The sequence below is a fragment of the Dreissena polymorpha genome, chromosome 3 (assembly GCF_020536995.1).
Source record: "Dreissena polymorpha isolate Duluth1 chromosome 3, UMN_Dpol_1.0, whole genome shotgun sequence".
Classification (NCBI taxonomy): Eukaryota; Metazoa; Mollusca; class Bivalvia; order Myida; family Dreissenidae; genus Dreissena; species Dreissena polymorpha.
In genome coordinates this window covers 112,593,741-112,617,394 of record NC_068357.1, presented here as the reverse complement: position 1 = coordinate 112,617,394, position 23,654 = coordinate 112,593,741, and the positions used below count along the sequence as shown (strand labels likewise).

General features: G+C 35.8%; 2 protein-coding genes and 1 long non-coding RNA gene across 31 annotated transcripts in view; 1 reads left to right on the top strand and 2 right to left on the bottom strand.

The window, feature by feature from the left end:
- Positions 1-23,654, top strand: part of LOC127871061 (uncharacterized) — a 161,791-nt gene that overhangs the window by 18,196 nt on the left and 119,941 nt on the right. The window lies entirely within an intron of this gene.
- Positions 6,558-7,809, bottom strand: LOC127871063 (uncharacterized). Its single transcript, XR_008045092.1, has 2 exons — positions 7,621-7,809; positions 6,558-7,304 (listed from the first exon to the last, which is right to left on the bottom strand). It is a non-coding gene; the product is annotated as an uncharacterized LOC127871063 (long non-coding RNA).
- LOC127871060 (endothelin-converting enzyme homolog) overlaps positions 12,291-23,654 on the bottom strand; it is a 123,533-nt gene continuing 112,169 nt past the window's right edge. For 11 of the 29 annotated variants that reach the window (XM_052413691.1, XM_052413689.1, XM_052413690.1 and 8 more), the window contains 6 exons: positions 23,324-23,391; positions 22,336-22,460; positions 21,099-21,164; positions 20,278-20,373; positions 19,005-19,081; positions 12,291-18,068 (listed from right to left, as the gene is read on the bottom strand). In XM_052413691.1, coding sequence (XP_052269651.1) covers positions 17,969-18,068; positions 19,005-19,081; positions 20,278-20,373; positions 21,099-21,164; positions 22,336-22,460; positions 23,324-23,391 — 532 coding nt within the window. In that variant the 3' untranslated portion in view covers positions 12,291-17,968. The remainder of the gene's footprint in view (positions 18,069-19,004; positions 19,082-20,277; positions 20,374-21,098; positions 21,165-22,335; positions 22,461-23,323; positions 23,392-23,654) is intronic. The other 18 variants (XR_008045090.1, XR_008045091.1, XR_008045078.1 and 15 more) reach the window with 18 other exon arrangements.

Genomic DNA, 23,654 nt, shown 5'->3' with positions numbered 1-23,654 from the left:
GATTCAAAACGATATATAGTCCGTGGAGGAGCGGTGGAATGAAATGATTTCTAAACAAGAATAATTTATTGTTTATAAAAACAAATGCTGTAATATGAAAACGTTTCCTTTGTGTTACCTTAAAACGTTATAAACACTTTGTTTATGCATGAATGTGCAATAAAATGCGTGTTCTTGTGTTGTAATACCGCATCTACTTATTACAGTTAAACAATACATTTATTACAATACAGTTGATATGAAAACGTATGTTTATGTATCAACTGCGATGAATAAGCGTGTTAAATTTCACATATAGGATGCACACATGGAGTGCATGCAAAAAGTTAGGCCTACTGATATAATGTTTGCGGTTGCAAATGGTGAGTTATGGAACGCCTTCACTTATAATACAAAAACTTGTGATATTACGTCAATCTGACTGTGCATGAATGCATTTAACCATTATATATATGCATAATCACAATATATAAATACATAATTTGAATATATACAGATAAATTAATATATAAAGATATAATTTTCTTATATATAGATAAAATGTAAAAATATACAGATACAAATGTATTATACACAGATAATCTTCCATTGTAAAAGGGCATTACTTCTTTATATGAAAGCAAAATATCTTTATATGAACATAAATCGTTATGTAATAATGGTAACGAATATTTTCTCATTATATATGGGCATCACTTGTTTATATAAAGGCAAAATACATTTACATAAACATAAATTGTAATTTTATAAACACATATCGTCCTTATATGCAGATACAATTTGAAAAATATTTTAAAAATCTTAAATTCAGTTATGTAAATATGTAATCTCAACACGTAAAGATAAATTTATAGTACAGAAAGATTTTAATGTTTTGTATGATCCTAAATAGTTGTTTTATTAAGATAATTACGTCATAACATAAATCCATACTAAGTTAAGTTGCTGATGAACATCGAAATAAATTACATAAATACAACATTTCATAAGCATGTATATAATCTTAATGAAAGAAAACATTTGATGAAGCTTTTATTACACACGGGAGAAAATTTGTTTTGCATCAATTCACAACAATCGATATGGATTTGATACTTGAGCGACTTGGAGTGGAAGAAGGAGTGATACGGCGCTTCAGACCGGAGAAGATAACACCGGACATCATATCACTTATGTCACTGTACGACTTTAATTGCTTGGGTGTAAATGACAAAACAACTATCATGAAATTGCGTGTTGAATGTGTGTGATACCAGAGTAATCCGTGGTAACATAATACTAATTTATGTTCATATAAAGATTTTTTGCCTTTATATAAAGAAGTAATGCCTTTATAAAATGGAATATTATATATCTATATATAAGAAAATTATATCTTTATATATAATGCTTTATCTGTATATGTTCAAAATATGTATTTATATATTGTTATTGTGCATATATTTATTGGTTACAGGCATTCATATAAATATCGTTTGCCTTCATATAAAGAAGTAATGCCTTTATATAATGGAAGATTATCTGTATATAATACATTCGTATCTGTATATTTTTTCCTTTTATCTATATATAAAAAATATATTTTTATATATTAATGCTTTATAAGTATATATTTGAATTATATATTTTTATATTGTGATAATGCATGTATATATTATGGTCACAGGCATTCATGCACAGTCAGATTGACGTAATATCACAAGGTTTGGTATTATAAGACAGTCAAGGCGTTCAATAGTGAGTGAAGAAGTCTCATGCACATTATGTCGGAACACAGTAATTCCCATCGTACAACTCGTATAAGCATACGGGTTATTTGAGAAGCGACACCTGGGGACACCATGACTCATTTATCACATATTAAGTAATGTGTGTATAGTTTATGTAGTGGTCGGCAAACGGGAAAGGTTAAGGAAAATAAACATTACTCTTTTTATTCACTCGTCTATTTTTCTTTAAAACGTAGATCGTTTTACTTATGGAAAGGATTCTCTTTGAATTCGACGAAAAGTGCTCGTTTTATTCAAGAAACAGTGTTCTTTGATTTGATGCAACAATAATAAACACATGTTTACAGATACTATATTTAAGATTTCATAATAAATACATTCCCATATGTATGTTCATATCCTTTATATATGGCTTAAAACACGTCTATTGTATATTCAATGCATTACTTATGTTTTATCGAGAGACTCGGACACATAACACGTGCAGCAGGTGTTTGTGGAAAAATACAATTGATATACAACGTGTGGTGTGTTGTTTCGGATGGTGAGATTGATGCCTTATTTACACGCGCAAAGAATGTTTTCTTTAAGTAAATCCATTTGAGGTGGTAAGTGTCTTTTCTGAGGAAAGTTTGCGTTGTGCATAGTCTATTCTAGAACGACACTTAACGCACGTTTGCGTTGTGCACAGCCTTATCTGGAACGACACTTTACACACGTTTGCGTTGTGCATAGCCTAATCAGGAACGACACTTTACAAACGTTTGCATTGTGCATAGCCTTTTCTGGAACGACACTTTACGCACGTTTGCGTTGTGCATAGCCTAATTTGGAACGACAATTTACGCACGTTTGAGTTGTGCATAGCGTGATCTGGAACGACAATTTACGCACGTTTGGGGTGTGCATAGCCTAATCTGGAGCGACACTTTACGCACGTTTGCGTTGTGCATTGCGTGATCTGAAACGACACTTTACGCTTGTTTGCGTTGTGCATAGCGTGATCTGGAACGACACTTTACGCACGTTTGCGTTGTGCATAGTCTAATCTGGAACGACACTTTACGCACGTTTTTAGTTATGCATAGCGTAATCTGTAAAGACACTTTACGCACGTTTGGTGTGTGCATAGCCTTATCTGGAACGACACTTTACGCACGTTTGCATTGAGCATAGCCTAATCTGTAACGACAATTTACGCAAGTTTGCGTTGTGCATAGCCTAATCTGGAACGACACTGTACGCACGTTTGCGTTGTGTATAGCGTGATCTGGAACGACACTTTGTGCACGTTTGCGTTGTGCATAGCCTAATCAGGAACGACACTCTACGCAAGTTTGCGGTGTGCATAGTCTAATCTGGGACGACACTTTACGCACGTTTGCGTTGTGCATAGCGTGATCTGGAACGACACTCTACGCACGTTTGCGTTGTGCATAGCTTGATCTGGAACGACACTTTACGCGTGTTTGAGTTGTTCATAGCGTGATCTGATACGACACTTTACGCACGTTTGCGTTGGGCATAGCCTGATCTGGAACGACACTTAACGCATGTTTGCATTATGCATAGGCTAATCTGGAACGACACTTTACGCACGTTTGCGTTGTGCATAGCGTGATCTGGATCGACACTTTAGCATGTTTGCGTTGTGCATAGCGTGATCTGGAACGACAATTTACGCACGTTTGCGTTTTATTTTACGTATATTATTGTATGTATATAAAACAATGATCAGTTTCTAAATATAAGTACATTAGTAAATATAAGTACTTGCACGTGTTGGAAAACAAATGATAGTAAAGTAGAAATGTAATTAAAACAAAATACAAGACAAATATGTGTGATAGCATGTGATTGTCAACTTTGAGTTTTCGATCCGATATGACCCATTCGTCATAATATGAAACATATTAAACCATTTTGTAATTTCTAGAATGATAAAATTTCTTATTTGTTGTTTGTTTACGTTAATGCACACTTAATTTAAATTGAAATGTCAGTTATAGTAGTTAAACATTCATGTCTTTGTATTCAAATAGCAAGAATACATCTATATGGTCATGGTTACCTAGACCCAAAATATTCACATTGTCATAAAGAAAAACACAATGGCAGAGAGGAAACTACAACAACGCTTAGAAAAATATGGTAGCACATGTATCAACATTGTTACAGAGAAAAACACAATGGCAAAGCAAAACGTCCATGCCACAGAGAAAAACTCAATCGAAAATAAAAACACAATGGCGCAATAAAAACACACCGGCAAAGAGAAAACACATTTGCACGGAATAAAAATAAAATGGCATAGCAAAAAAAGGGAGAAAATATATTGCATAGAGATTAACATATTGGCACAGAAACAAACAGTGACAGAGGAAAACTAAGTAAGAACTTTACATTGAGAGCAACAAGCTGTTTAATTATTGTCAAAGTCCGGCGTTGCATACACACGAGCTTTCCGGATGTAGAGACAACATCTAGGCTGGAAGGCCATTGAATTACTTTCTTGTTATACACGTGTTACACCTGACTAGTGTTCTAAATACGTTCTTACGTCGACCCTAGACCTTCGATAAAAGTTTTTTGTTTACCTTGTCATCGTAGAAAGTTGGAAAACAATACGAATGTGAACATATCTTACCTCATTTTTCAGTGTTATTACATTTGCCAAGAAATGTTTAATGTGATGATTTTATTATTTCTCGTGGTTATATTTTTGAAATAAAACAAAAGATATGTATGTCATTTATAAATCAGGATCAAATATCTGCAATGTAAAGTAAACTATTCAATCACCACGCCGTCGTGTTGACTCTGTAATTAAAATTGTAAAATAATTATTAGTAGATGTTAAAGAAATAGAACATCTCAAATGCCTTTTACTACATTTTATTTACTCGCTTATTGCTCAAACCTGTTTCCACAGCTATTTTATATATCTTACTATACATCACAGGAATAACCTGCAATAGAACGAAAGATTGTCTTTATTACTTTAATGACAAAGAGAGTAATAAAGTGATAGTCAAGATGGTGACGTCCATGCAGAGACATGCATTTTCCCAGTTTTATACCCTTTATTACTTTTATTATTATGTTGATGCTGCTCACTTTCCAGCCAAATCAGCAAAACAGTTATTAGGATTTCTTTCGTATAACCAAAATATTCACTCTGTATCTCGACTTTACTCGCAATGAAATTTCTTAGCAGGATTACAAAATAACAGCTCCCTCTGAGAAAATGAGTAGAGAGAAAAGTATATATATAAAGTGAATATTTATACGAGATAAACGCTTATCACTTTTTTACTGATATGACTACAAAATGAGCAGCTTTTAAAAATAAAACATAAGAAATAGAGGGTACAAAATAGCGAAAAGTATTGTTTCGCGCATACTTCTATCGAATCTTACTTAACCCATTTAAGCCTAGTGGACTCTCACATCCTTCTAAATTGGATCAATTTACTTCCAAAATTAGGGATGTCTAGTATATATATTTTTATATTTAGAATATTTGCTACAGAAATTCCTTTAAGCAAACAGCGCAGACCCTGATGAGAGGCCGCATCATGCGGCGTCTCATCTGGGTCTACGCTGTTTGCCAAGGCCTTTTTCTAGACGCTAGGTATAAATGGGTAAATGGGGCCTTTTCACAGATTTTGGCATAAATTGAAGTTTGTCATTCAATGCTTTATATTGTTTAATGTAAAAATTTTATCTGAAAAAAACCCAGTCAAAACAATAATAACGTTAAAGAAAGAAAAAAGTAACTGGGCTCGAACCACTGCCCCTGGGATAAAAGTCTAGCGCTTAGACCACTCAGCCATCCGTGCTCATACAATGGGTGATGTATTTTATACTTTAAATAAGCAATCCTCGTAGCATCCCAAAATATAACTATACAACAGAAATCTCAAAATTATTAAATCGTTTTGCGTTGCAACGCTTTATAATTTTCAGGTTTTTAAATTGCCAAAAGATGAATATGATGGATATTTTAGAGCATGGTTAATGTTCAGTATTACTGTTTACTCAAAAATATCATAACTTCAACGAACATTTGAAAATCTTAAACATTATTTTAATTTTCTCAATTAACCAAAACGTGAAAAGGCCCATTTGAAGGGAATTTGAAAATTTGAAACATTTTTTTTTAATTTTGTCAATTTATCAAAACGTGAAAAGATGCCTTTAACACGAGACAGAGCTGGGCCGGACGTCTATAATTTGCCCGCGGCAAGTATAACGGCCCGAGGAACTTCAATTTAATTAAATAAAATTACAAGAAGCTGGCTTAGTAACACATTTTAGCGAATGGACATATGAAATGTTTTAAAAATGCTGGAGAGTAACGGAATGAATTAGTCGTGGGTATCCGACGATGGGTCGAGATAGACCGAGTTGTCGTAAGAGATATTCAATATTAACAAAATTTTGGGCCCCACCCCAACCCCTATTGGCCACTATCTTCTCTTACACTATTAGCACTAGAACCTTGAAACTTACACACATGGTAGCTATGAGCATATGTGCGACGGTGCACTATTTGGAATTTTGATCTGACCCCTGGGTCAAAAGTTATTTTATCCCACTTTTACACCGAAATCGGTTTATTAAAGCCCCGTTGATTAAATTTCATCTATAATCAACGGCAAGGCTATAATCAATGGCACGAAATGACGTCATCAACTGCCGAACCGGGACTACTTTTTCCCACGCACCTCGTCGCCTGTATTTGCCAAGTGCATCAATAATAAAAACAATCTCAAATGTTTGTCAATCTTAATGACCTTAAAACAAATAAAAGTAGCAAAAAACCGTGTTTTTTGTCATTTATTTTTATTAAAACCTCTAGTATTATGTAAATTTAACACTATGTTGCAAATAGGTTCTGTTGTTGTTGCTCCCCTTTGAAGAAGTCAGTTCGAGTTGCTCCCCTTTGACTATAGAACACAATCGTCTGCGAAATCGTAAACCCCTCAAAATGTCTGACGAATTTGACAAAGTCAATTTCTCATTAACTTGGGATGAATTAAATAATGAACATGAGCAACAAGCAACTGAAGTGGAATTAACACTAAGCCAGTTCCAGGAACAATATGGGTTTGATCCATCTATTTTGTTCACAAATGAAATTGAATTGACCATTGAGAATGAAACCAGCCCCAGTAGTAACGCACCATCCAGTAGCAATGTCTTCCCCCCAACTTTAGATCTGCATGAGAATAAAGAGTTCTTAGATGTTAACCTCACTGATGTTGGTGATTTCATTGTCCAAAATGAAAATAAAAAGACTGTATCGAAGACCTTGTCTGACATAAACAAATTTAAAAGGTTTCTTATGTCAAAAGCTGAATCAAAAGAAATCCACCACATAGAACCAACTCTTCTTGATGAGTATTTGGCCACTTTCCTGTTGTCCCTTAAAAAGTCAAATGGCACAGATTTTGAACCAAGCTCCCTCCGTGGCATCATTGCAAGTGTTGACAGGTACCTGAAACGACATCGCTATGGATGTTCAGTCATGACAGGGACTGGAGCCCAATTTGCACTCACAAGGGACACCTACAATGCAAAGAAAAAAAGTCTTAAGAAACAGGTAAAATTGAGATGAACGGTTATAACTAAAAGAAATTTGGCAAAAATAACATATTCAACAGAAAACGTATCATTTATGACAAAATTGGGAAAAAATCCCAAGTGTAGTCTGTACGAAACTAATACCCTGTCGACATAAAGTTGCAGTTAATAAATAAAAGTCTAAAAGTCACATTAAAAGTAATACTGTAAGCCTACGAAAGAAAGAATACTTAAAAAATAAATTTAAATAAAAAAATATAGTCGAAAAGTAAAATGAAACAGTATAATAAATATAAATCACCAATTTAGGGTATGGGAAACCGTCCTAGGGAGGCCCATCCGCTGAGTGATACCGACATCGATCTGCTCTGGGAGAAGGGGATCCTTGGCACGGAGTCTCCGAAAGCCTTGTTAAATACAGTCTGGTTGAACAACTGCCTTCATTTTGGCTTGCGAGGTACAACGGAGCAATACAATTTGCGGTAAGAAACATTTTTACACACAACCACACAAAATATGTATCAATTTTTCTCATTATTTTTTCACCCCATTCACTAAGTACATCCGCTTCAACTTAAATGCTGTATTTCATTATTGTTCATATCTGACATTAAATTAAGATTCTTTTATTTTGTTAGGTGGGGAGACGTCCGCCTCCGTGTAGACTCGAATGGTGTCGAGTATCTCGAGTTAAACGAGCGGCAAACGAAAACGCGCACAGGAGAGAACATCGCTGACATAAGAAAAGTGTCTCCCAAGATGTTCGGCACTTCTGGACCAAGAAATCCCGTGTTAATTTACAAGCTGTACTCGAATATGCGTCCATCTGATTTTTCTTCAGATCAGCACCCTTTCTACCTGGCAACACGCACAATTGACACTGCATCCCAGTGGTTCTTGCGTCAACAATTGGGTGTCAACAAGCTGGGTCAGATGCTGAAGGCCATGGCAAAAGACGCCGGCTTTCCCGAGCACAAGAGAATAACCAACCACTCAGTTCGCAAATTCCTGGTCCAAAAACTTCGAAATGCAAACATTCCACCCACTGAAATCATGGCCATAACAGGGCACAAAAATGTCCAGTCCATAACCAATTATTCCACCATATCTTTTGAACAGCAGCAAAAGTGTTCCAACATTCTTGCTCAGTCCAGAAAATGTAACAAACAAACAGCTTCCTCTTGTTCACCTTCATGCACTGAAACTATGGTCGAAATGCAGCCTACACAACCACTGTCTACCGTTGAACAAGTTGATCTTGATTTTCGTCCCACCCAGTCACTTCACCAGCAAATGTCTTTCTCTCGTTCGAACAACTTTGCCTCACAATTCTTTGGTGCCACTTTCCACATTAAAAATTTTAATGTGAATAATTAAATAAAATCCAAGTTGTTATTGTTATTTCGTCACGAAATAACCACATATTACAACAAAGAAGCAAATGTTTTGCACCTCGTGTTCTAGTTGATAGTTTGAACATCGAAAGTGAATTGTGTGTGGTGTTAGGCTACGTTGTATACAAATGTAGTTCCTTGTATTTAACAACTAAATGTTATATTAATGTTATAAAACTTTTAGATTTGCAATTCAATATGAATAAAATTGTTATTAGTAACGCACGATTCTTTGTCACAGAACGATATTCTGATTATTTTAAATGATAATTTGATCAGCGGTTATTTTTGGAACGCGGAGTAATACACTGATCATGGTTACACTACAGTCATTATCAAAGTACGACAAACACTCATAAAACTAATTTTGTTAAAATAAAAAGGTTTACTGAATAAAAAAGTGGGATAAATAGAATAATAGGTTAGTGTTGATTATAGATCAGGTTTATCATGCTCGGCACGAAAACGAAAAAGCACTCGCCAAGGCTCGTGCTTTTTGTTTTCTAAGCCTCGCATGATAAACCTGATCTATAATCAACACTAACCTATTATTCTCTATATCATGTGCGTCGCATGGTGTTAGTAAAATGAGTGAAAATGTTCTCATTTTACCCCATTTTACCCCCATAACTTTTGACCCATGTGTGTAAGTTTCAAGGTCCTAGTGCTAATAGTGTAGGAGGAGATAGTGTCCAGGACACAGAACGCGGATACCAATGCAATATCCCCACGCTTTTAAAAGCGTGGGGGTTATAATTAAAACAAATCATCATCATCATCATCATCATCATATTGCTTTCCATAAATATATCAAATTCTAACACGGCACGCGACTTGTTTTATATAGACAAACAACGAAATCAAGTGTTGGTTATTCTGCAATAAATTATGGGCGGAGCTTAATGTTTCAAAAATAGTTCCGAATAAATAAAGAAAATATTGCAGTAAAATGCACGTGCTAAAACCCGCTCTAAAAGAAATGTAATCAATGTAGCATAAATATTAATTTAATGAAACAGCAAATTGTATATTTGGTGATAAGTGGCATAACACGCCTGCAAAGAATGTTATTTGTTAAGAAACGTAATTAAGAAAACATTTATAGCATTTCATCTTTTCAGTACCATCAATAAACGTGACGTTAATAAGTTTCTACGGTTGTTGGTCTCAATAAATGGTTTTCTCCGCAGTTTTCATAAATCTATGATAAAAATGCTTATACAAGTAATGTTTCAGAATTCGGTATAATAAACAATTATATCATTGTCAATGCTATGCATACAGCCAGAACATGCATTGCATTACTTCAAGGTGAATTGTATTAGCATGCGGACTCTCATTTATATTCACATCATTTAACATTATTTTTCTATACTCCGGTCATCGACCGTTTACCTTAATCATTAAAACATCACTGCGTGTACAATTAATACCGAATATGTTTGTAGTTTCCGCTTCAAACCTATCGGTAATCTCCTAATGCGTTATTAGTATAATTGTTGTGTTTAATTGAGCTTTGTTATGAGAAAACTGGGCTTAAGGCATGTGCGTAAAGTGTCATCCCAGATTAGCCTGTGCAGTCCGCACAGGCTAATCAGGGACGACACTTTCCGCCGAAACATGATTCTCGGTAAGGAGGGACTTCCTTGAAACTAAAAATACCATAAAAGCGGATAGTGTCGTACCTGATTAGCCTGTGCGGACTGCACAGGCTAATCTGGGATGACACTTTACGCACATGCATTAAGCCCAGTTTTCTCAGAACACGACTCAATTATATCCAGTTTTGACAATCAGTTAAGGTTTACGGTCCAGATACAACTGCAAGAGCTTTGTTGTGAGAGAACAGGCTACAACCTTCCTGCCACGCATTTCAAATTTACACCTCAATGGCGAGCGAAATGACAGAACGAATATTTTTGAAAACACGGTGCTACTTTATGCCACAATACATTGTTGTTTTGATTGGGCCCTTGGTAGCTCACCGTTCAATTATTATTGCACATGTTAATAAAGAATAAATATTGCATGGTAAAAACACATTATAAATATGACATTATCATGTTTCCGGAGTATTTCAGGTTTCTGTCAATAATTTAGAAGTGAATGTTTTGATTATGATTTGCAGAAATAACGTAATGAAATTGTTGTTATCCGACAATGATTAAAGTTTTGGCAGCGTTTTTCGTTGTTTTTTTTTCATTTTTGTGTAATCATGAATTCTGTTTCCATAAACACTAAGAACATATACTGGAAAAAACGCTTGGCTGAGTTAAGATTCTGCAAAAATCCTTTTGATATCGTGTTGGTGCTTTATTCATATATTTTTTTGTTTCTTGCAATTGGTGGTTTATATTTTAAAACAAAAATTCGACAAAATACAAAAACGTAGGATAAGCTAATTTATGTTTGTTTTATTATAATGGTAAAGCAATGATATCTGTTATTAAATATCTGCCATATGACCCGATGGTTGGCCAGTTAATACACATGAACAAGAATAGACAACTAAAAATGTTCAACTTGCGCTTAAAAATTCGTTTCAGAAGGCCGGACAGAAGCACTGCATGGTGCCTAAAAGCGACAAAAAGATGATGGGTTTAAACCCCACTCCGTTAGCGTTATTAGATCTGCCAAGCGATATAGAATACTGGATGTACCAAGAAAATGGCTCAAGTGTGTCTCTAGTATACGTATCTACTTCATTTGCAATCTACAAACAAAACACACCAAGAAAGGCTCGATTGGTCATTGTTGGCTCGGGTACTACTTGATGCACGTCGGTACTCTTAAGTACACTTTAATGTACCCCGAGTACGGAAAATATACTATAACGTACCCGATCAATTTAAACTGTACCCGAGTTTTATTCCCGTCAAAAATCAGATGTCGTAAAACGCGCTAAGAAATACGAAACCATATTCTCTTTAAACAAAATCTGCCTCAACCTACTCTTTTTGAGTAGCAGTTTCGATTATATAAAGAGGACATTTTACAGAAAATTGACATAAATATAAACATAATTAATTTAAAAAATATGTCAACATGTCAAATATTAGAAACACCTTGTAACGGATTTGGAAGCCTCGTCTATGGTGCAATCGTGAGGCCACATTTGAATATACATGTAATTCAAGTGCGGTTAAAAGTAGGTCACCAGGTCAAATTCTTGCAAGCACTGTACACTCTATTATTGTATTTTAATATTGATGGAACTTGGTACGAATGTTTATATTGAACATATTTAGGCCGAGTTCGAGTTAAAGTTAAATGTTAAAAAAGGATTGCTAACACTCTACAAGCAACATATAACAATCAATCTTAAGGATTGGCCCGAATGTTGATCTGTACATAGTCTAGAACGATTTTAAATATTGTTCAAGTGGGGTTGAAACTCGCTCCCCAAATAAAATCTTACAAAACCAACGTTACCACGGTAGAAACCTCATTGGTGAGTCGGATTTATCATGACCATTTATCAGCAAGGTGTAAAAGTGGTTAAATGGAGTCGAAAAGGTGACTGGGTAAAATCTTATTGGTGCAATGTGCGTATTTTTAAGGAAAAACAAATACATAGTGTTGCTTAAAATTTTATTTGCAAAAATAGCGAAATGTCTGCACATATAATAAAATAATTTGTTCGTGTATTATTTGTACATTAAATGTACACAAACATACAAACATAAAAACATAAATATTTACAGCATTAACAACACAAGCTCGGCAGTTTCTGAGATACCAACTCTCGAATGCTAATATTATATTTTTATATGTATATTTTCAATCCATTCAACACCCGTTCTGCTTACATTCATGCTCTTTCAGGTGTGAACCCAGTCTGTTAACAAACATGTTCATTTTTAATCAGCATATTACCCCTGTTTCCATAGAGACATACTTGAAACAGTTGGCATTTGTTCCCAAAGAGACATATTTGAACAGTTGGCACTTGTTCCCATAGAGACATACTTTAAACAGTAGGTATCTGTTCCCATAGAGACATACGTTGAACAATTGGCACTGTTCCCATAGAGACCTATGTTGAACAGTTGGCATCTGTTCCAAACGAGACATACTTTGAACAGTTGGCATCTCTTCCCATAGACATACATGTACTTTGAACAGTTGGCATCAGTTCCCATAGAGACATACTTTAAACAGTTGGCATCTGTTCCCATAAAGACATACTTTCAATAGTTGGCATCTGTTTCCATAAAGACATACGTTGAACAGTTGGAATCTGTTTCCATAAAGACATACTTTAAACAGTTGGCATCTGTTCCCATAGAGACCTACGTTGACCAATTAGTATATGTTCCCATAAAGACATACTTTGAACAGTTGGCATCTGTTGCCATAGAGACATACTTTGAACGGTTGGCATCTGTTCCCATAAAGACATACTTTGAACAGTTGGCATCTGTTCCCATAGAGACATACTTTGAACAGTTGGCATCTGTTCCCATAAAGACATACTTATGAACAGTTGGCATCTGTTCCCATAGAGACATTCTTTGAACAGTTGGCTTCTGTTTAAATAGAGGCATACTTTGAACAGTTGGCATCTGTTCCCATAGAGACATACTTTGAAGAGTTGGCATATGTTCCCATAGAGACATACTTTAAACAGTTGGCGTATGTTCCCATAGAGACATACTTTGAAGAATTGGCATATGTTCCCATAGAGACATACTTTGAACAGTTGGTATCTGTTCCCATAGAGACCTACGTTCAACAGTTGGTATCTGTTCCTATAGAGACATACTTTTAACAGTCAGTTGGCATATGTTCCCATAGAGACATACTTGGAGCAGTTGGTATCTTTTCACATAGAGACCTACGTTGAACAGTTGGTATCTGTTCCCATAAAGACATACTTTGAACAGTTGGCATCTGTTCCCATTGAGACATACTTTGAAGAGTTGGCATATGTTCCCGTAGAGACATACTTTTAACAGTTGACATCTGTTCCCATAAAGACATACTTTGGACAGTTGGCATCTGTTCCCATAGAGACATACTTTGAACAGTTGGCATTTGTTCCCATAAAGACATACTTTGAACAGTTGGCATCTGTTCCCATAGAGACATACTTTGAACAGTTGGCATCTGTTCCCATAGAGACATACTTTGAACAGTTGGCTTCTGTTCCCATAGAGACATACTTTGAACAGTTGGCATCTGTTCCCATAGAGACATACTTTGAACAGTTGGCTTCTGTTTAAATAGAGGCATACTTTGAACAGTTGGCATCTGTTCCCCTAGAGAAATACTTTAAACAGTTGGCCTATGTTCCCATAGAGACATACTTTGAATAATTGGCATATGTTCCCATAGAGACATACTTTGAACAGTTGGTATCTGTTCCCATAGAGACCTACGTTCAACAGTTGGTATCTGTTCCTATAGAGACATACTTTGAACAGATGGCATATGTTCCCATAGAGACATACTTGGAGCAGTTGGTATTTGTTCTCATAGAGACCTACGTTAAACAGTTGGTATCTGTTCCCATAAAGACATACTTTGAGCAGTTGGCATATGTTCCCATAGAGACATACTTTAAACAGTTGGCATCTGTTCCCATAGAGACATACTTTGAAGAGTATGCATCTGTTCCCATAGAGACATACTTTGAACAATTGGTATCTGTTCCCATAGAGACATACCTTGAACAGTTGGCATATGTTCCCATTGAGACAAACGTTGAACAATTGATATATGTTCCCATAGAGACATACGTTGAACAGTTGGCATATGTTCTCATTGAGACATACGTTGAACAGTTGGCATATGTTCCCATAGAGACATACGTTGAACAATTGGCATCTGTTTCTGTAGAGACATACTTTTAACAGTTGACTTCTGTTCCCATAGAGACATACTTTGGACAGTTGGCATCTGTTTCCATAGAGACATACCTTGAACAGTTGGCATCTGTTTAAAAAGAGGCATACCTGGAACAGTTGGTATCGGTCCCCATAGATACATACTTTGAACAGTTGGCAGCTGTTCCCATAGAGACAAACTTTGAACAGTTGGTATCTGTTCCCATAGAGAAATACTTTGAACAGTTGGCATCTGTTCCCGTAAAGACATACTTTAAACAGTTGGCATCTGTTCCCATAAAGACATACTTTGAACAGTTGGCATCTGTTCCCATAAAGACATACTTTAAACAGTTGGCATCTGTTCCCATAGAGACATACTTTGAACAGTTAGCATCTGTTCCCATAAAGATATACTTTGAACAGTTGGCATCTGTTTCCATAGGGACATACTTTGAACAGTTGGTATCTGTTCCCATAGAGACATACTTTGAACAGTTGACATCTGTTCTCATAGAGACATACTTTGAACAGTTGGTATATGTTCCCATAGAGACATACCTTGAACAGTTAGCATCTGTTCCCATAGAGACATACTTTGTACAGTTGGCATACATGTATACACCTTTCAAATGCATACGTTAATATTTTGTTCGCTTACAATGTACATACCTCTCATACAAATAGTTATTCTTTATAGAATATTCTTTGCAAAATTGTGAAATAGCAGCAGATTAATAACGTATTGAATCCACAACGTAAACATATTTACAAATTGAAACGTCACATGAATTTCACTTAAAAATGACAAATCACACAATCAAACAATAAACGACCCAACAAAACCAACTATTAAAGTTGAGCTACACTTAGGGTATTAAACAATTATTTATAGAATATTTCACAAACTCTGTCAATAATTCAACTGTTATTTTGTAATAAATATATATATAAGAATCGACATGTCAAACCACATGTACTTTTTTATAACAGAACAAGCCTTTTCAATATTTTACTTGAAAAAGTTTAATATTCACAAAATACCACTTACACAAAACACTACCCCATCTTCGTAAACAAAGATTGACACACTAGAAGTAATAAATATGTACACGCATTTAAACAATAAAGGAAACACCATTTCATGGAAGTACTCAAGAAACACTTGTAAGCAAAACTACACGTCATAAAAAATACGTATATTTGAAAGCCAGAGATGATAATACTTAAGATCTTTGATCATCATGATTAAACAACTTGTTATATTTCAAAGCAAGAGATGAAAATACATAAAGCATTTTATTCTTTCTTTCATTTTAACATTATGATATGCTGGTTTTTTCTGGGAATGTGTTTGAATATGCATTGTAAAATCATAGTCTTTGATTATGCCCGTAATTTTATCATTATTTAAATATCGAAATCCGAACTGTTGACCAATATATTGCGTTATGAACATGTTGAACGCAAAGTTCATGATGAAAATTAAACACGGCGTTAAAATACACAGAATTATTACATCAAAATGGAGCAGGGTAAAACATACATCAAAATGGAGCCGGGTAAAACATACATCAAAATGGAGCCGGGTAAAACATACATCAAAATGGAGCCGGGTAAAACATTAAAAATCGCATGTTGTGCCATTTTTAACTTAAAAAGCTAACACATTATTTACATGATAAAAATAATTTCAGAATAAAAAGCAACATAAAACTAAAAAAAACACATAATTAAACCAGAATGGAAAACTGTGTGGCATGCTTTAGCAATATGCGGAAAATAATCATAGCGTAGAAAAGAAATATATTTTAAGCATTCACTGCAGACACATTTAAAAAATGTCCAACAAGCAAACACACATTTTTTGTATGTTTCTACATAATAAGAAAAAGTGGTCAATACGTGTGTGTGTGAATGTCAGAGTTTATTTACAGGTCTCGCTGCGTCTTCACGACAGCCTTATGTGCGGACCTGCCCTTGTGACCTGTCAGGGGTAGTCAATACGTGAATGTTTACAAAGTGTTACATCGATAAATTGAATTTAAGTAATACAAAACTCATCTGCATTAAGTGGATACAAACAACACCAACTAAAGATTTTGATTGGATTAACACACCGGGGTAATCATAGGCAGTAAAATCTGTGGAGCCTCGATCTCATATAACGGAATTTCATGCACGCGCTTTAAGTGTTCTCTCAGGTTAGCCCGTGCAGTCCGCATAGGCTTTTCAGGGACGACACTTTCCGCGTAAAATTGATTTTTGAAAAAAAAAAAAATTCCTTTAAACGAAAATTTCTATTAAAGTAAAGAGGAAAGTGTCGTCCATGATTAGCCAATTTGGACTGCAAAGGGTATTCTGAACGATATATACGCAAATGCATACAACCCTGATTCATTTAGCGAGTATCATTTATATGAATGATTACACATGCAAACAATCATTAAATGTCTAACATATCTTTTCGAAACGGCACGCATTTAAAGACATGCCAAACTCGTTTTGGATGACGCTTAGTGAATCAAATGTTTATTAAATTTAACAAAGAGTTAAGAGGAAAGACTTGCATTTATGTACTGGTTCCGCGAGTGGATTATACATAAACACATATATTTAAGCTTTAATAAATGCATACAAAGGACAAATAATTGCTTACACTAATACAAACTCTACATATTGTGTCAATGCTGTACCAACAGTTTTGAAATGTATTCACTGTAAAACTCTGCTTTTGATACGGTTTTCGTCAAACCGTGAAAACCGTATTGCCAATAAAACGATTTTCGTCAAACGAATGCCAACAAAACATAATACATACTTAAATAAACATTTCAGAAGAAAGACACACTCTGGTGCAATATTCATGAAGCTGTCAACAAATGTATCATTATCAAGAAATCTGGAAGCATTCAAAATTAACAGTCCACCAATAAGTAACAATTGAAATAATTACATGAAGATGAGCATGTTATCCGATAGGAATTCCAACGATAAACACATGCGTTTTCTTGAATAAAGTATTGCACGTTCTTTAAAAAAAATCGCACTTGTTTGCAAGCATTTTAGAATAAACTGTTGATACGTTTTGATCATCTGGCCATGTAACATTAACTTTATTCAGAACAATCTTTCAGCTTGAGGACAGTCTCGTTCCAACTTAAATATGAAATTTGTGTGTTAAAACACTCACCCGTGCAATTTTAAAGTATTTTAATTGCAACGCTTTAATAGCAAATGCAAAAAAACTGTATTGCCTCACAGGTTTTATTTTAATTTCAAATTTACAATTTTCAATTTATTTAAACAGCATGGTGAACAACGCCAAAGCGAATGCTTTCTACTAGAAATCCTAAACTGTCAAGTAGAATCCATCTTAGACGTTTAATGAATACGATCCATGGCCCTTTGAACCACATGTCTCGCTCTACCAGACCTGACACTTGAGGGAAGGGTTGTAGCGTGACGTATAAGGGCACTTGAACACGTCTTGGAATGCGAGATTATTTGATAAGGCACCTTCGATCCTGCGGAGAAATTAAAAAAAATTTATTTTAATGAGCCTCGCTCTGTGAAAAAGGGACTAAATGTACGTAAAGTATCGTCCCCGATAAGCATCTGCAGTATTCACTGGCTTATCAGGGACGACACTTTCCGCCAAATATTGTTTTCGCTAGGGAGAGATTTCATTTGAACGAACAATTCGAACAAAGCAGACAGCGTTGTCCCTGATTAGCCTGTCCGGACTTCACAATCACATCTGGGTTGACACTTTACGCACATGCATATACATCTCCGGTTTTCCAAAGCTAGCCTCCAATGTTAGTTGTAAAATATACTATTTTTCCCTTGGCAGCTTTATCAGTTTATGTAACCACACTTTATTAAGGTCCAAAGCGCTAATGAAGTATGGTATACTTTTTCAATTAATCGTATTTGTATATTTTTTATCTCCAATATAATGAACAAAATGTTAGTTCTGATAACGGATATTCAGTACCATTCTGTCATGCTGTCATGTTAATGAATTTGATAAAACAAATTGTAATGGCCTGCGTGGACGAACAAAACATGATGTACATTAATTATAATTTCGTTGTCATTCAAATATAGAACGATAAAATAGTGCGACAGTGGGTCAATCATTATTAAATCAGATTGTCAATTACTTACTGAACATGCGATCATGTAAATGGTCGTATCTAAAGTTATATTTGCATTGTGTCACTATAAATGACCGTGGCGTAGTGGATATGGTGTCCGCCCAGCGACCGGAAGGTCATGGATTCGACCCCCACGGTGGGAGCATTCTTTAGATTTCCCCCAAAGACATCAATTAGTGGTTCTACCCAGGAAACGTACTCGAGCGCATTTCAATAAGCCTAAGCATTTGATGCAGCCGGAAAACATAAATAGGTCTAAACTATAATTTACACTAAGATATACAACTCTTTTGTTATTACCTGAACGGACCAGGGCTGTGGTGATCACGTGCAAGGAAATCTGTTATACCGGACTCCTTCCATTTTGAGCAATATAACTGAAAAAAAGAAGAAAAACAACACATATATTTCTTAATGCAAAATACACTTCACTACCAGATTTGCATTGTAATAGCATAACGTTTAATGAAAACAAAAAGCTGAAGGTTTAAGTTAAGGCATGGAGTACGCAAATATATTCGAATACGTTTCGAAAATTTACACTCGAGCCACCTGTCTGTGAGTCAACAGATGTTTGTCCAAGTATAAGTAGTACATTGTCAGGATTACGCAATGATGTAATTAAATGTGTGCTTTTAGTAACCAAATATGTAAAGCAACAAGAAATTGTGTTGAATTCATATCCCCCGCCAAGGAAATTGTGTTCATGAATGGGTGCATATCCATTGATTATAGTAATAACCAATAATGCAGTGTATGCTACTTGTTTTTATGAATTTCAATTATCCTTATTGATAGCTATACACCCAGGAAGTTTTATCTGAGATATAGCCTTGACAAGTTACATCACAAAAAACAACAATAGGGCAATAACTCTAGGTAAAGAAAGTGCAGGGTTATGGTTATTGTGCATGACACTTCTTCCCATTGATTTCTACACATCCGTGAAGTTTCATGTTGAAGTGTTATATCATATTTGAGATATAGCCCTGACAAGTCCCATCATACAATAACATCAAAGGGCAATAACTATTATTTAAGAAAGTGAAGGTTTTGGTTTTTAAACATGGCACTTTTCCTCATTAATATAAATACACCCATTAAGTTTCATGTTGAAGTCTTGCATGGTGTCTGTTATTTAGCCATGAAAAGTAACATCATTCAAAACAAACAAACAAAGGACATTTACTCTCATTAAAGAAAGTGTAGGGATATGGTTCTTGTGCACGGCATTTCTCCTTATTGATATCTATACACCTTTAAAGATTCATGTTGATATCTTATATAGTTTCTAAGATCAAGCCCTAAAAAGTTTTTTACAGAGGGACGGACGGACTGACGGACGGACGGAAAACGGCAATTCTATATTCCCCCGCCTTTGGCGGGGGATAACGCATGTCAATATAATCAATGGTTGAGATGTCGCAATAGGTCATTTACAAAGTCTGTATCACAACGTATATACCGTAGTATTCTTTTGTGATTTGAACATGGTAGTTTATATTAAATCCGAGTTGACAAGGCTTGAGACATTTTATAAATTTGTCCCTAAATTAGGACTGTGCAAGCTGACCTGAGCAAAGCTGATGTAGAAGATCTGTCTATTGTCGAGCTGCAGGCCCGCCAGGGGGAGCTCCTCCCCTTGCTCCTTCATCCAGAGCTCGAACGCCTGCAATCATCATCATCATCATCATCATCATCATCATCATCATCATCATCATCATCATCATCATCATCATCATCATCACCATCATCACCATCATCACCATCATCATCATCATCATCATCATCATCATCATCATCATCATCATCATCATCATCATCATCATCACCACCACCATCATCATCATCACCACCACCACCACCACCATCATCATCATCATCATCATCATCACCATCATCATCATCAACATCATCATCATCAACAAATAACAAATCACCATATCATTTTCATCTTCATCGTCGTCATTGATGATATCGTGAAAATTTCACAAGTATTTTTACAATGGACATCGTCGAAAATGCAAATGCACATTTGTTACACTTGAGTACGTCCATAATTTGTTTACCAAACATAATTGTGATCCAAACAGTCCATGTACAACCAACGTATGAGCTTCGTCCTGGGAAAACTGAGCTTGATGAATTTGCGTCAAGTGTCGTCCCAGATAAGCCTGTGTAGTCCGTACAGGACACTAAGGGACGACACTTTCCGCCTAGAGAGAATTTTCGTTTCGAAGAGACTTTCTTTCAACGTAATTATTCGTGAAGGCGGAAAGTTTCGTCGCTGATTGGCATCTGCGGACTGCCCAGGCTAATTAAGGACGACATTTCCGCAGATGCATTAAGCTCCCTTCTCCCAGATCGAGGCTCATATGTATACAGTGCCCTCACCACGTGAGCAGCTCTCAAACCGCCGTTGTCGGCGATGTTCTCTTCTAGTGTCTGTTCACCGTTCACCTGCAATGCAAATGAAACAAGAGTGCCGATTTGTAAAACTATTTTCAAGGTTGGGTTGCATTGACCCTAAGTTAGAGAGCGGACAGCATATATTTATCATTTTTTTGTTAAATTTTAGGTCTTTAATTCAGAAGCGCAGCATGTAATCTGGCTTGTTATCTAGCTTGGTCGAGATTAAATGGCAACACTTAATATCACAACGTTTGATGACAATCTGATTTAAACCATCTCATTTTGAGCGGACACGGTTAATATGAAGGGTGCAGGGTAACGTGAATTTATGGGGTTCACAAATGGATATTAATGGATGTAAACACACCGGTAAGTGGTACTTTTTTTTTCAAATAACGCTTTCAAACAATTTTTCTGAAGAATTCCAACTAGCGCATAAAAGATAGTTATTTTATGCGGTTTATGGCAATGTGAAAACATCGGAACTACTTTATTAAATAAGCCTGTGTTCTTGGCAAAAATTCGATGTGTAATGAATTCATATACACGGCTGTGCTGCATTCAACGTGAACATTTGGCACCAATTTCAGGCGTATTCAACAATGTACATATAATCTTAAATCTTAAGATATCGGCACAAACTGCAAGAAAAACCATGCTCTAGAGACTTTTGCAAACATATTTCAATATTTTGAGATATTTGCAAAAAAAGTTCGTAACGGTTGTTTTCATTCTGTCCAACCCGTGTTATTAACCCATGTGAACCCCGTTGATCATGCACCCTGATATGGCAACTTTTTGGAAATTCAAGGGCCAATTATTCAAAAGTTCTTCTGGCAATCTTGCTGGTTAACGAACTTGGCCAATATATTATTCCCTAAAACACTGTTACATTCCACATGATGATTCGAATGAAAGTATTTGAAATAAAGAGTAGACATTATCCTGAACGCCGTCAGCCCGTCCAACCGAACGGCACAAAAACTACAGAGTTGTAAACAGTATTAAACATGCCAGTTGAAGGTGAGTTTTTAAAATAAAATATCGGGTTACTGACATACTCAGGCTCAAGCTTTCGTTTATAACTAGTAATTTCTACGCACGAGAAATCCAAATTGTTGTCCTATTGGGACAACAATTATTAAAGAGGCCAATAAATAAGGAATATTTTTAGTTGCTAAATGAACGCTACAAAGCAGTGTCCCTTAGCCGGGCTTACCGTCATGTTGTGCACTTTGAAGTGGTCGTACTGGTCCTTCATACAGACGGTGGTTTCCTTGAACATGTCCGCCGTGATAGGGTCCCACCAGTCTCGGAGTTCACCCTGGCCGTCGTACTGGCGACCTGAAGAGACACGAAGATGCCGTCTTTATTTACCAAAGAACATAAGATACATTAAAGTTAGTTTAAACCTGTTTATTTAAGCTCGAAATCCTAAGGATTATTGACACGCTCTCGAGTCTGTTTTCATGGGTAGACTCGGTATGGAGTGCCTTTGGGGCAGATCTTAAGATCGCCCCCAACAGTGGGGATCGAACTCGTGACCTCCCGATCGCTAGAAGGAAATCATATCCACTACGCCATGGCGAAATAAATAATAACAGTTAAAATAGAGGGTATATGAATCATACCACAATATTATAAATTAATTCAATTACTGAACTCCAGTTATCATTCTTGTTGGTACAAAAATGTATGCTTCATCTAAATAATGTATCGTTATTTAAGTTTGTCGTACAATATTTAGTAAAACGGGCTCCAGGTACCCACGAACATAACTTCGCAACCGTACAAACACGTTAAGGCATACATACCTTGCACCAATTTATTTGAGAACAACCGTTCTTGAGGTGTTTGAATAAAATAAGGGTATGCGAAATAGTTTAAGCTTGGTACATGTTTGTTTGTTATTGAAAATAACGTAACTGGTTAATGACAATACAGTTCTACATGCGTGTATTAACAATGTTCTTCTTGCATTCGACTATTACTATGGGCCGCGTTCTGGCAAATCTGGTCTTAATGCATGTACATAAAGTGTCATCCAATATTAGCCTGTACAGTCCGCAAAGGCTGATCAGGGACGACACTTTACATTTGATGGAAAGCATAGGTTTATATGGGACGACGCGTTACACAAATGCATCAAACCCAGATTTCTCAGAACCAGGCCCATATTAATACACGGTAAGCTTGTCTGCTCTCACCTTGTACATCAAACGCGTGCGTGATCTCGTGGCCTATCAGGGATCCGATTGCTCCAAAATTTAAGGCACTAAAACGACGTTTGAAATATATATATTGAAACAAGTAATCATCATTGCATTTTAATCTAAAATATAAAACTTAGGCGGCCTAGCAATCCAATTTAAGCACATTATCCTACTGTTTTCGTATGAATGACATAAAAAACGTCAATAATTAAGACCCTATGCGATATACATGTGGTTTCTTTTCTTTTCGTCATCGAAACATTTTGTCTAATTATCAAAATAATGGTTATGGAAAACGTGACCTAATACAACAAAATTAATTTAG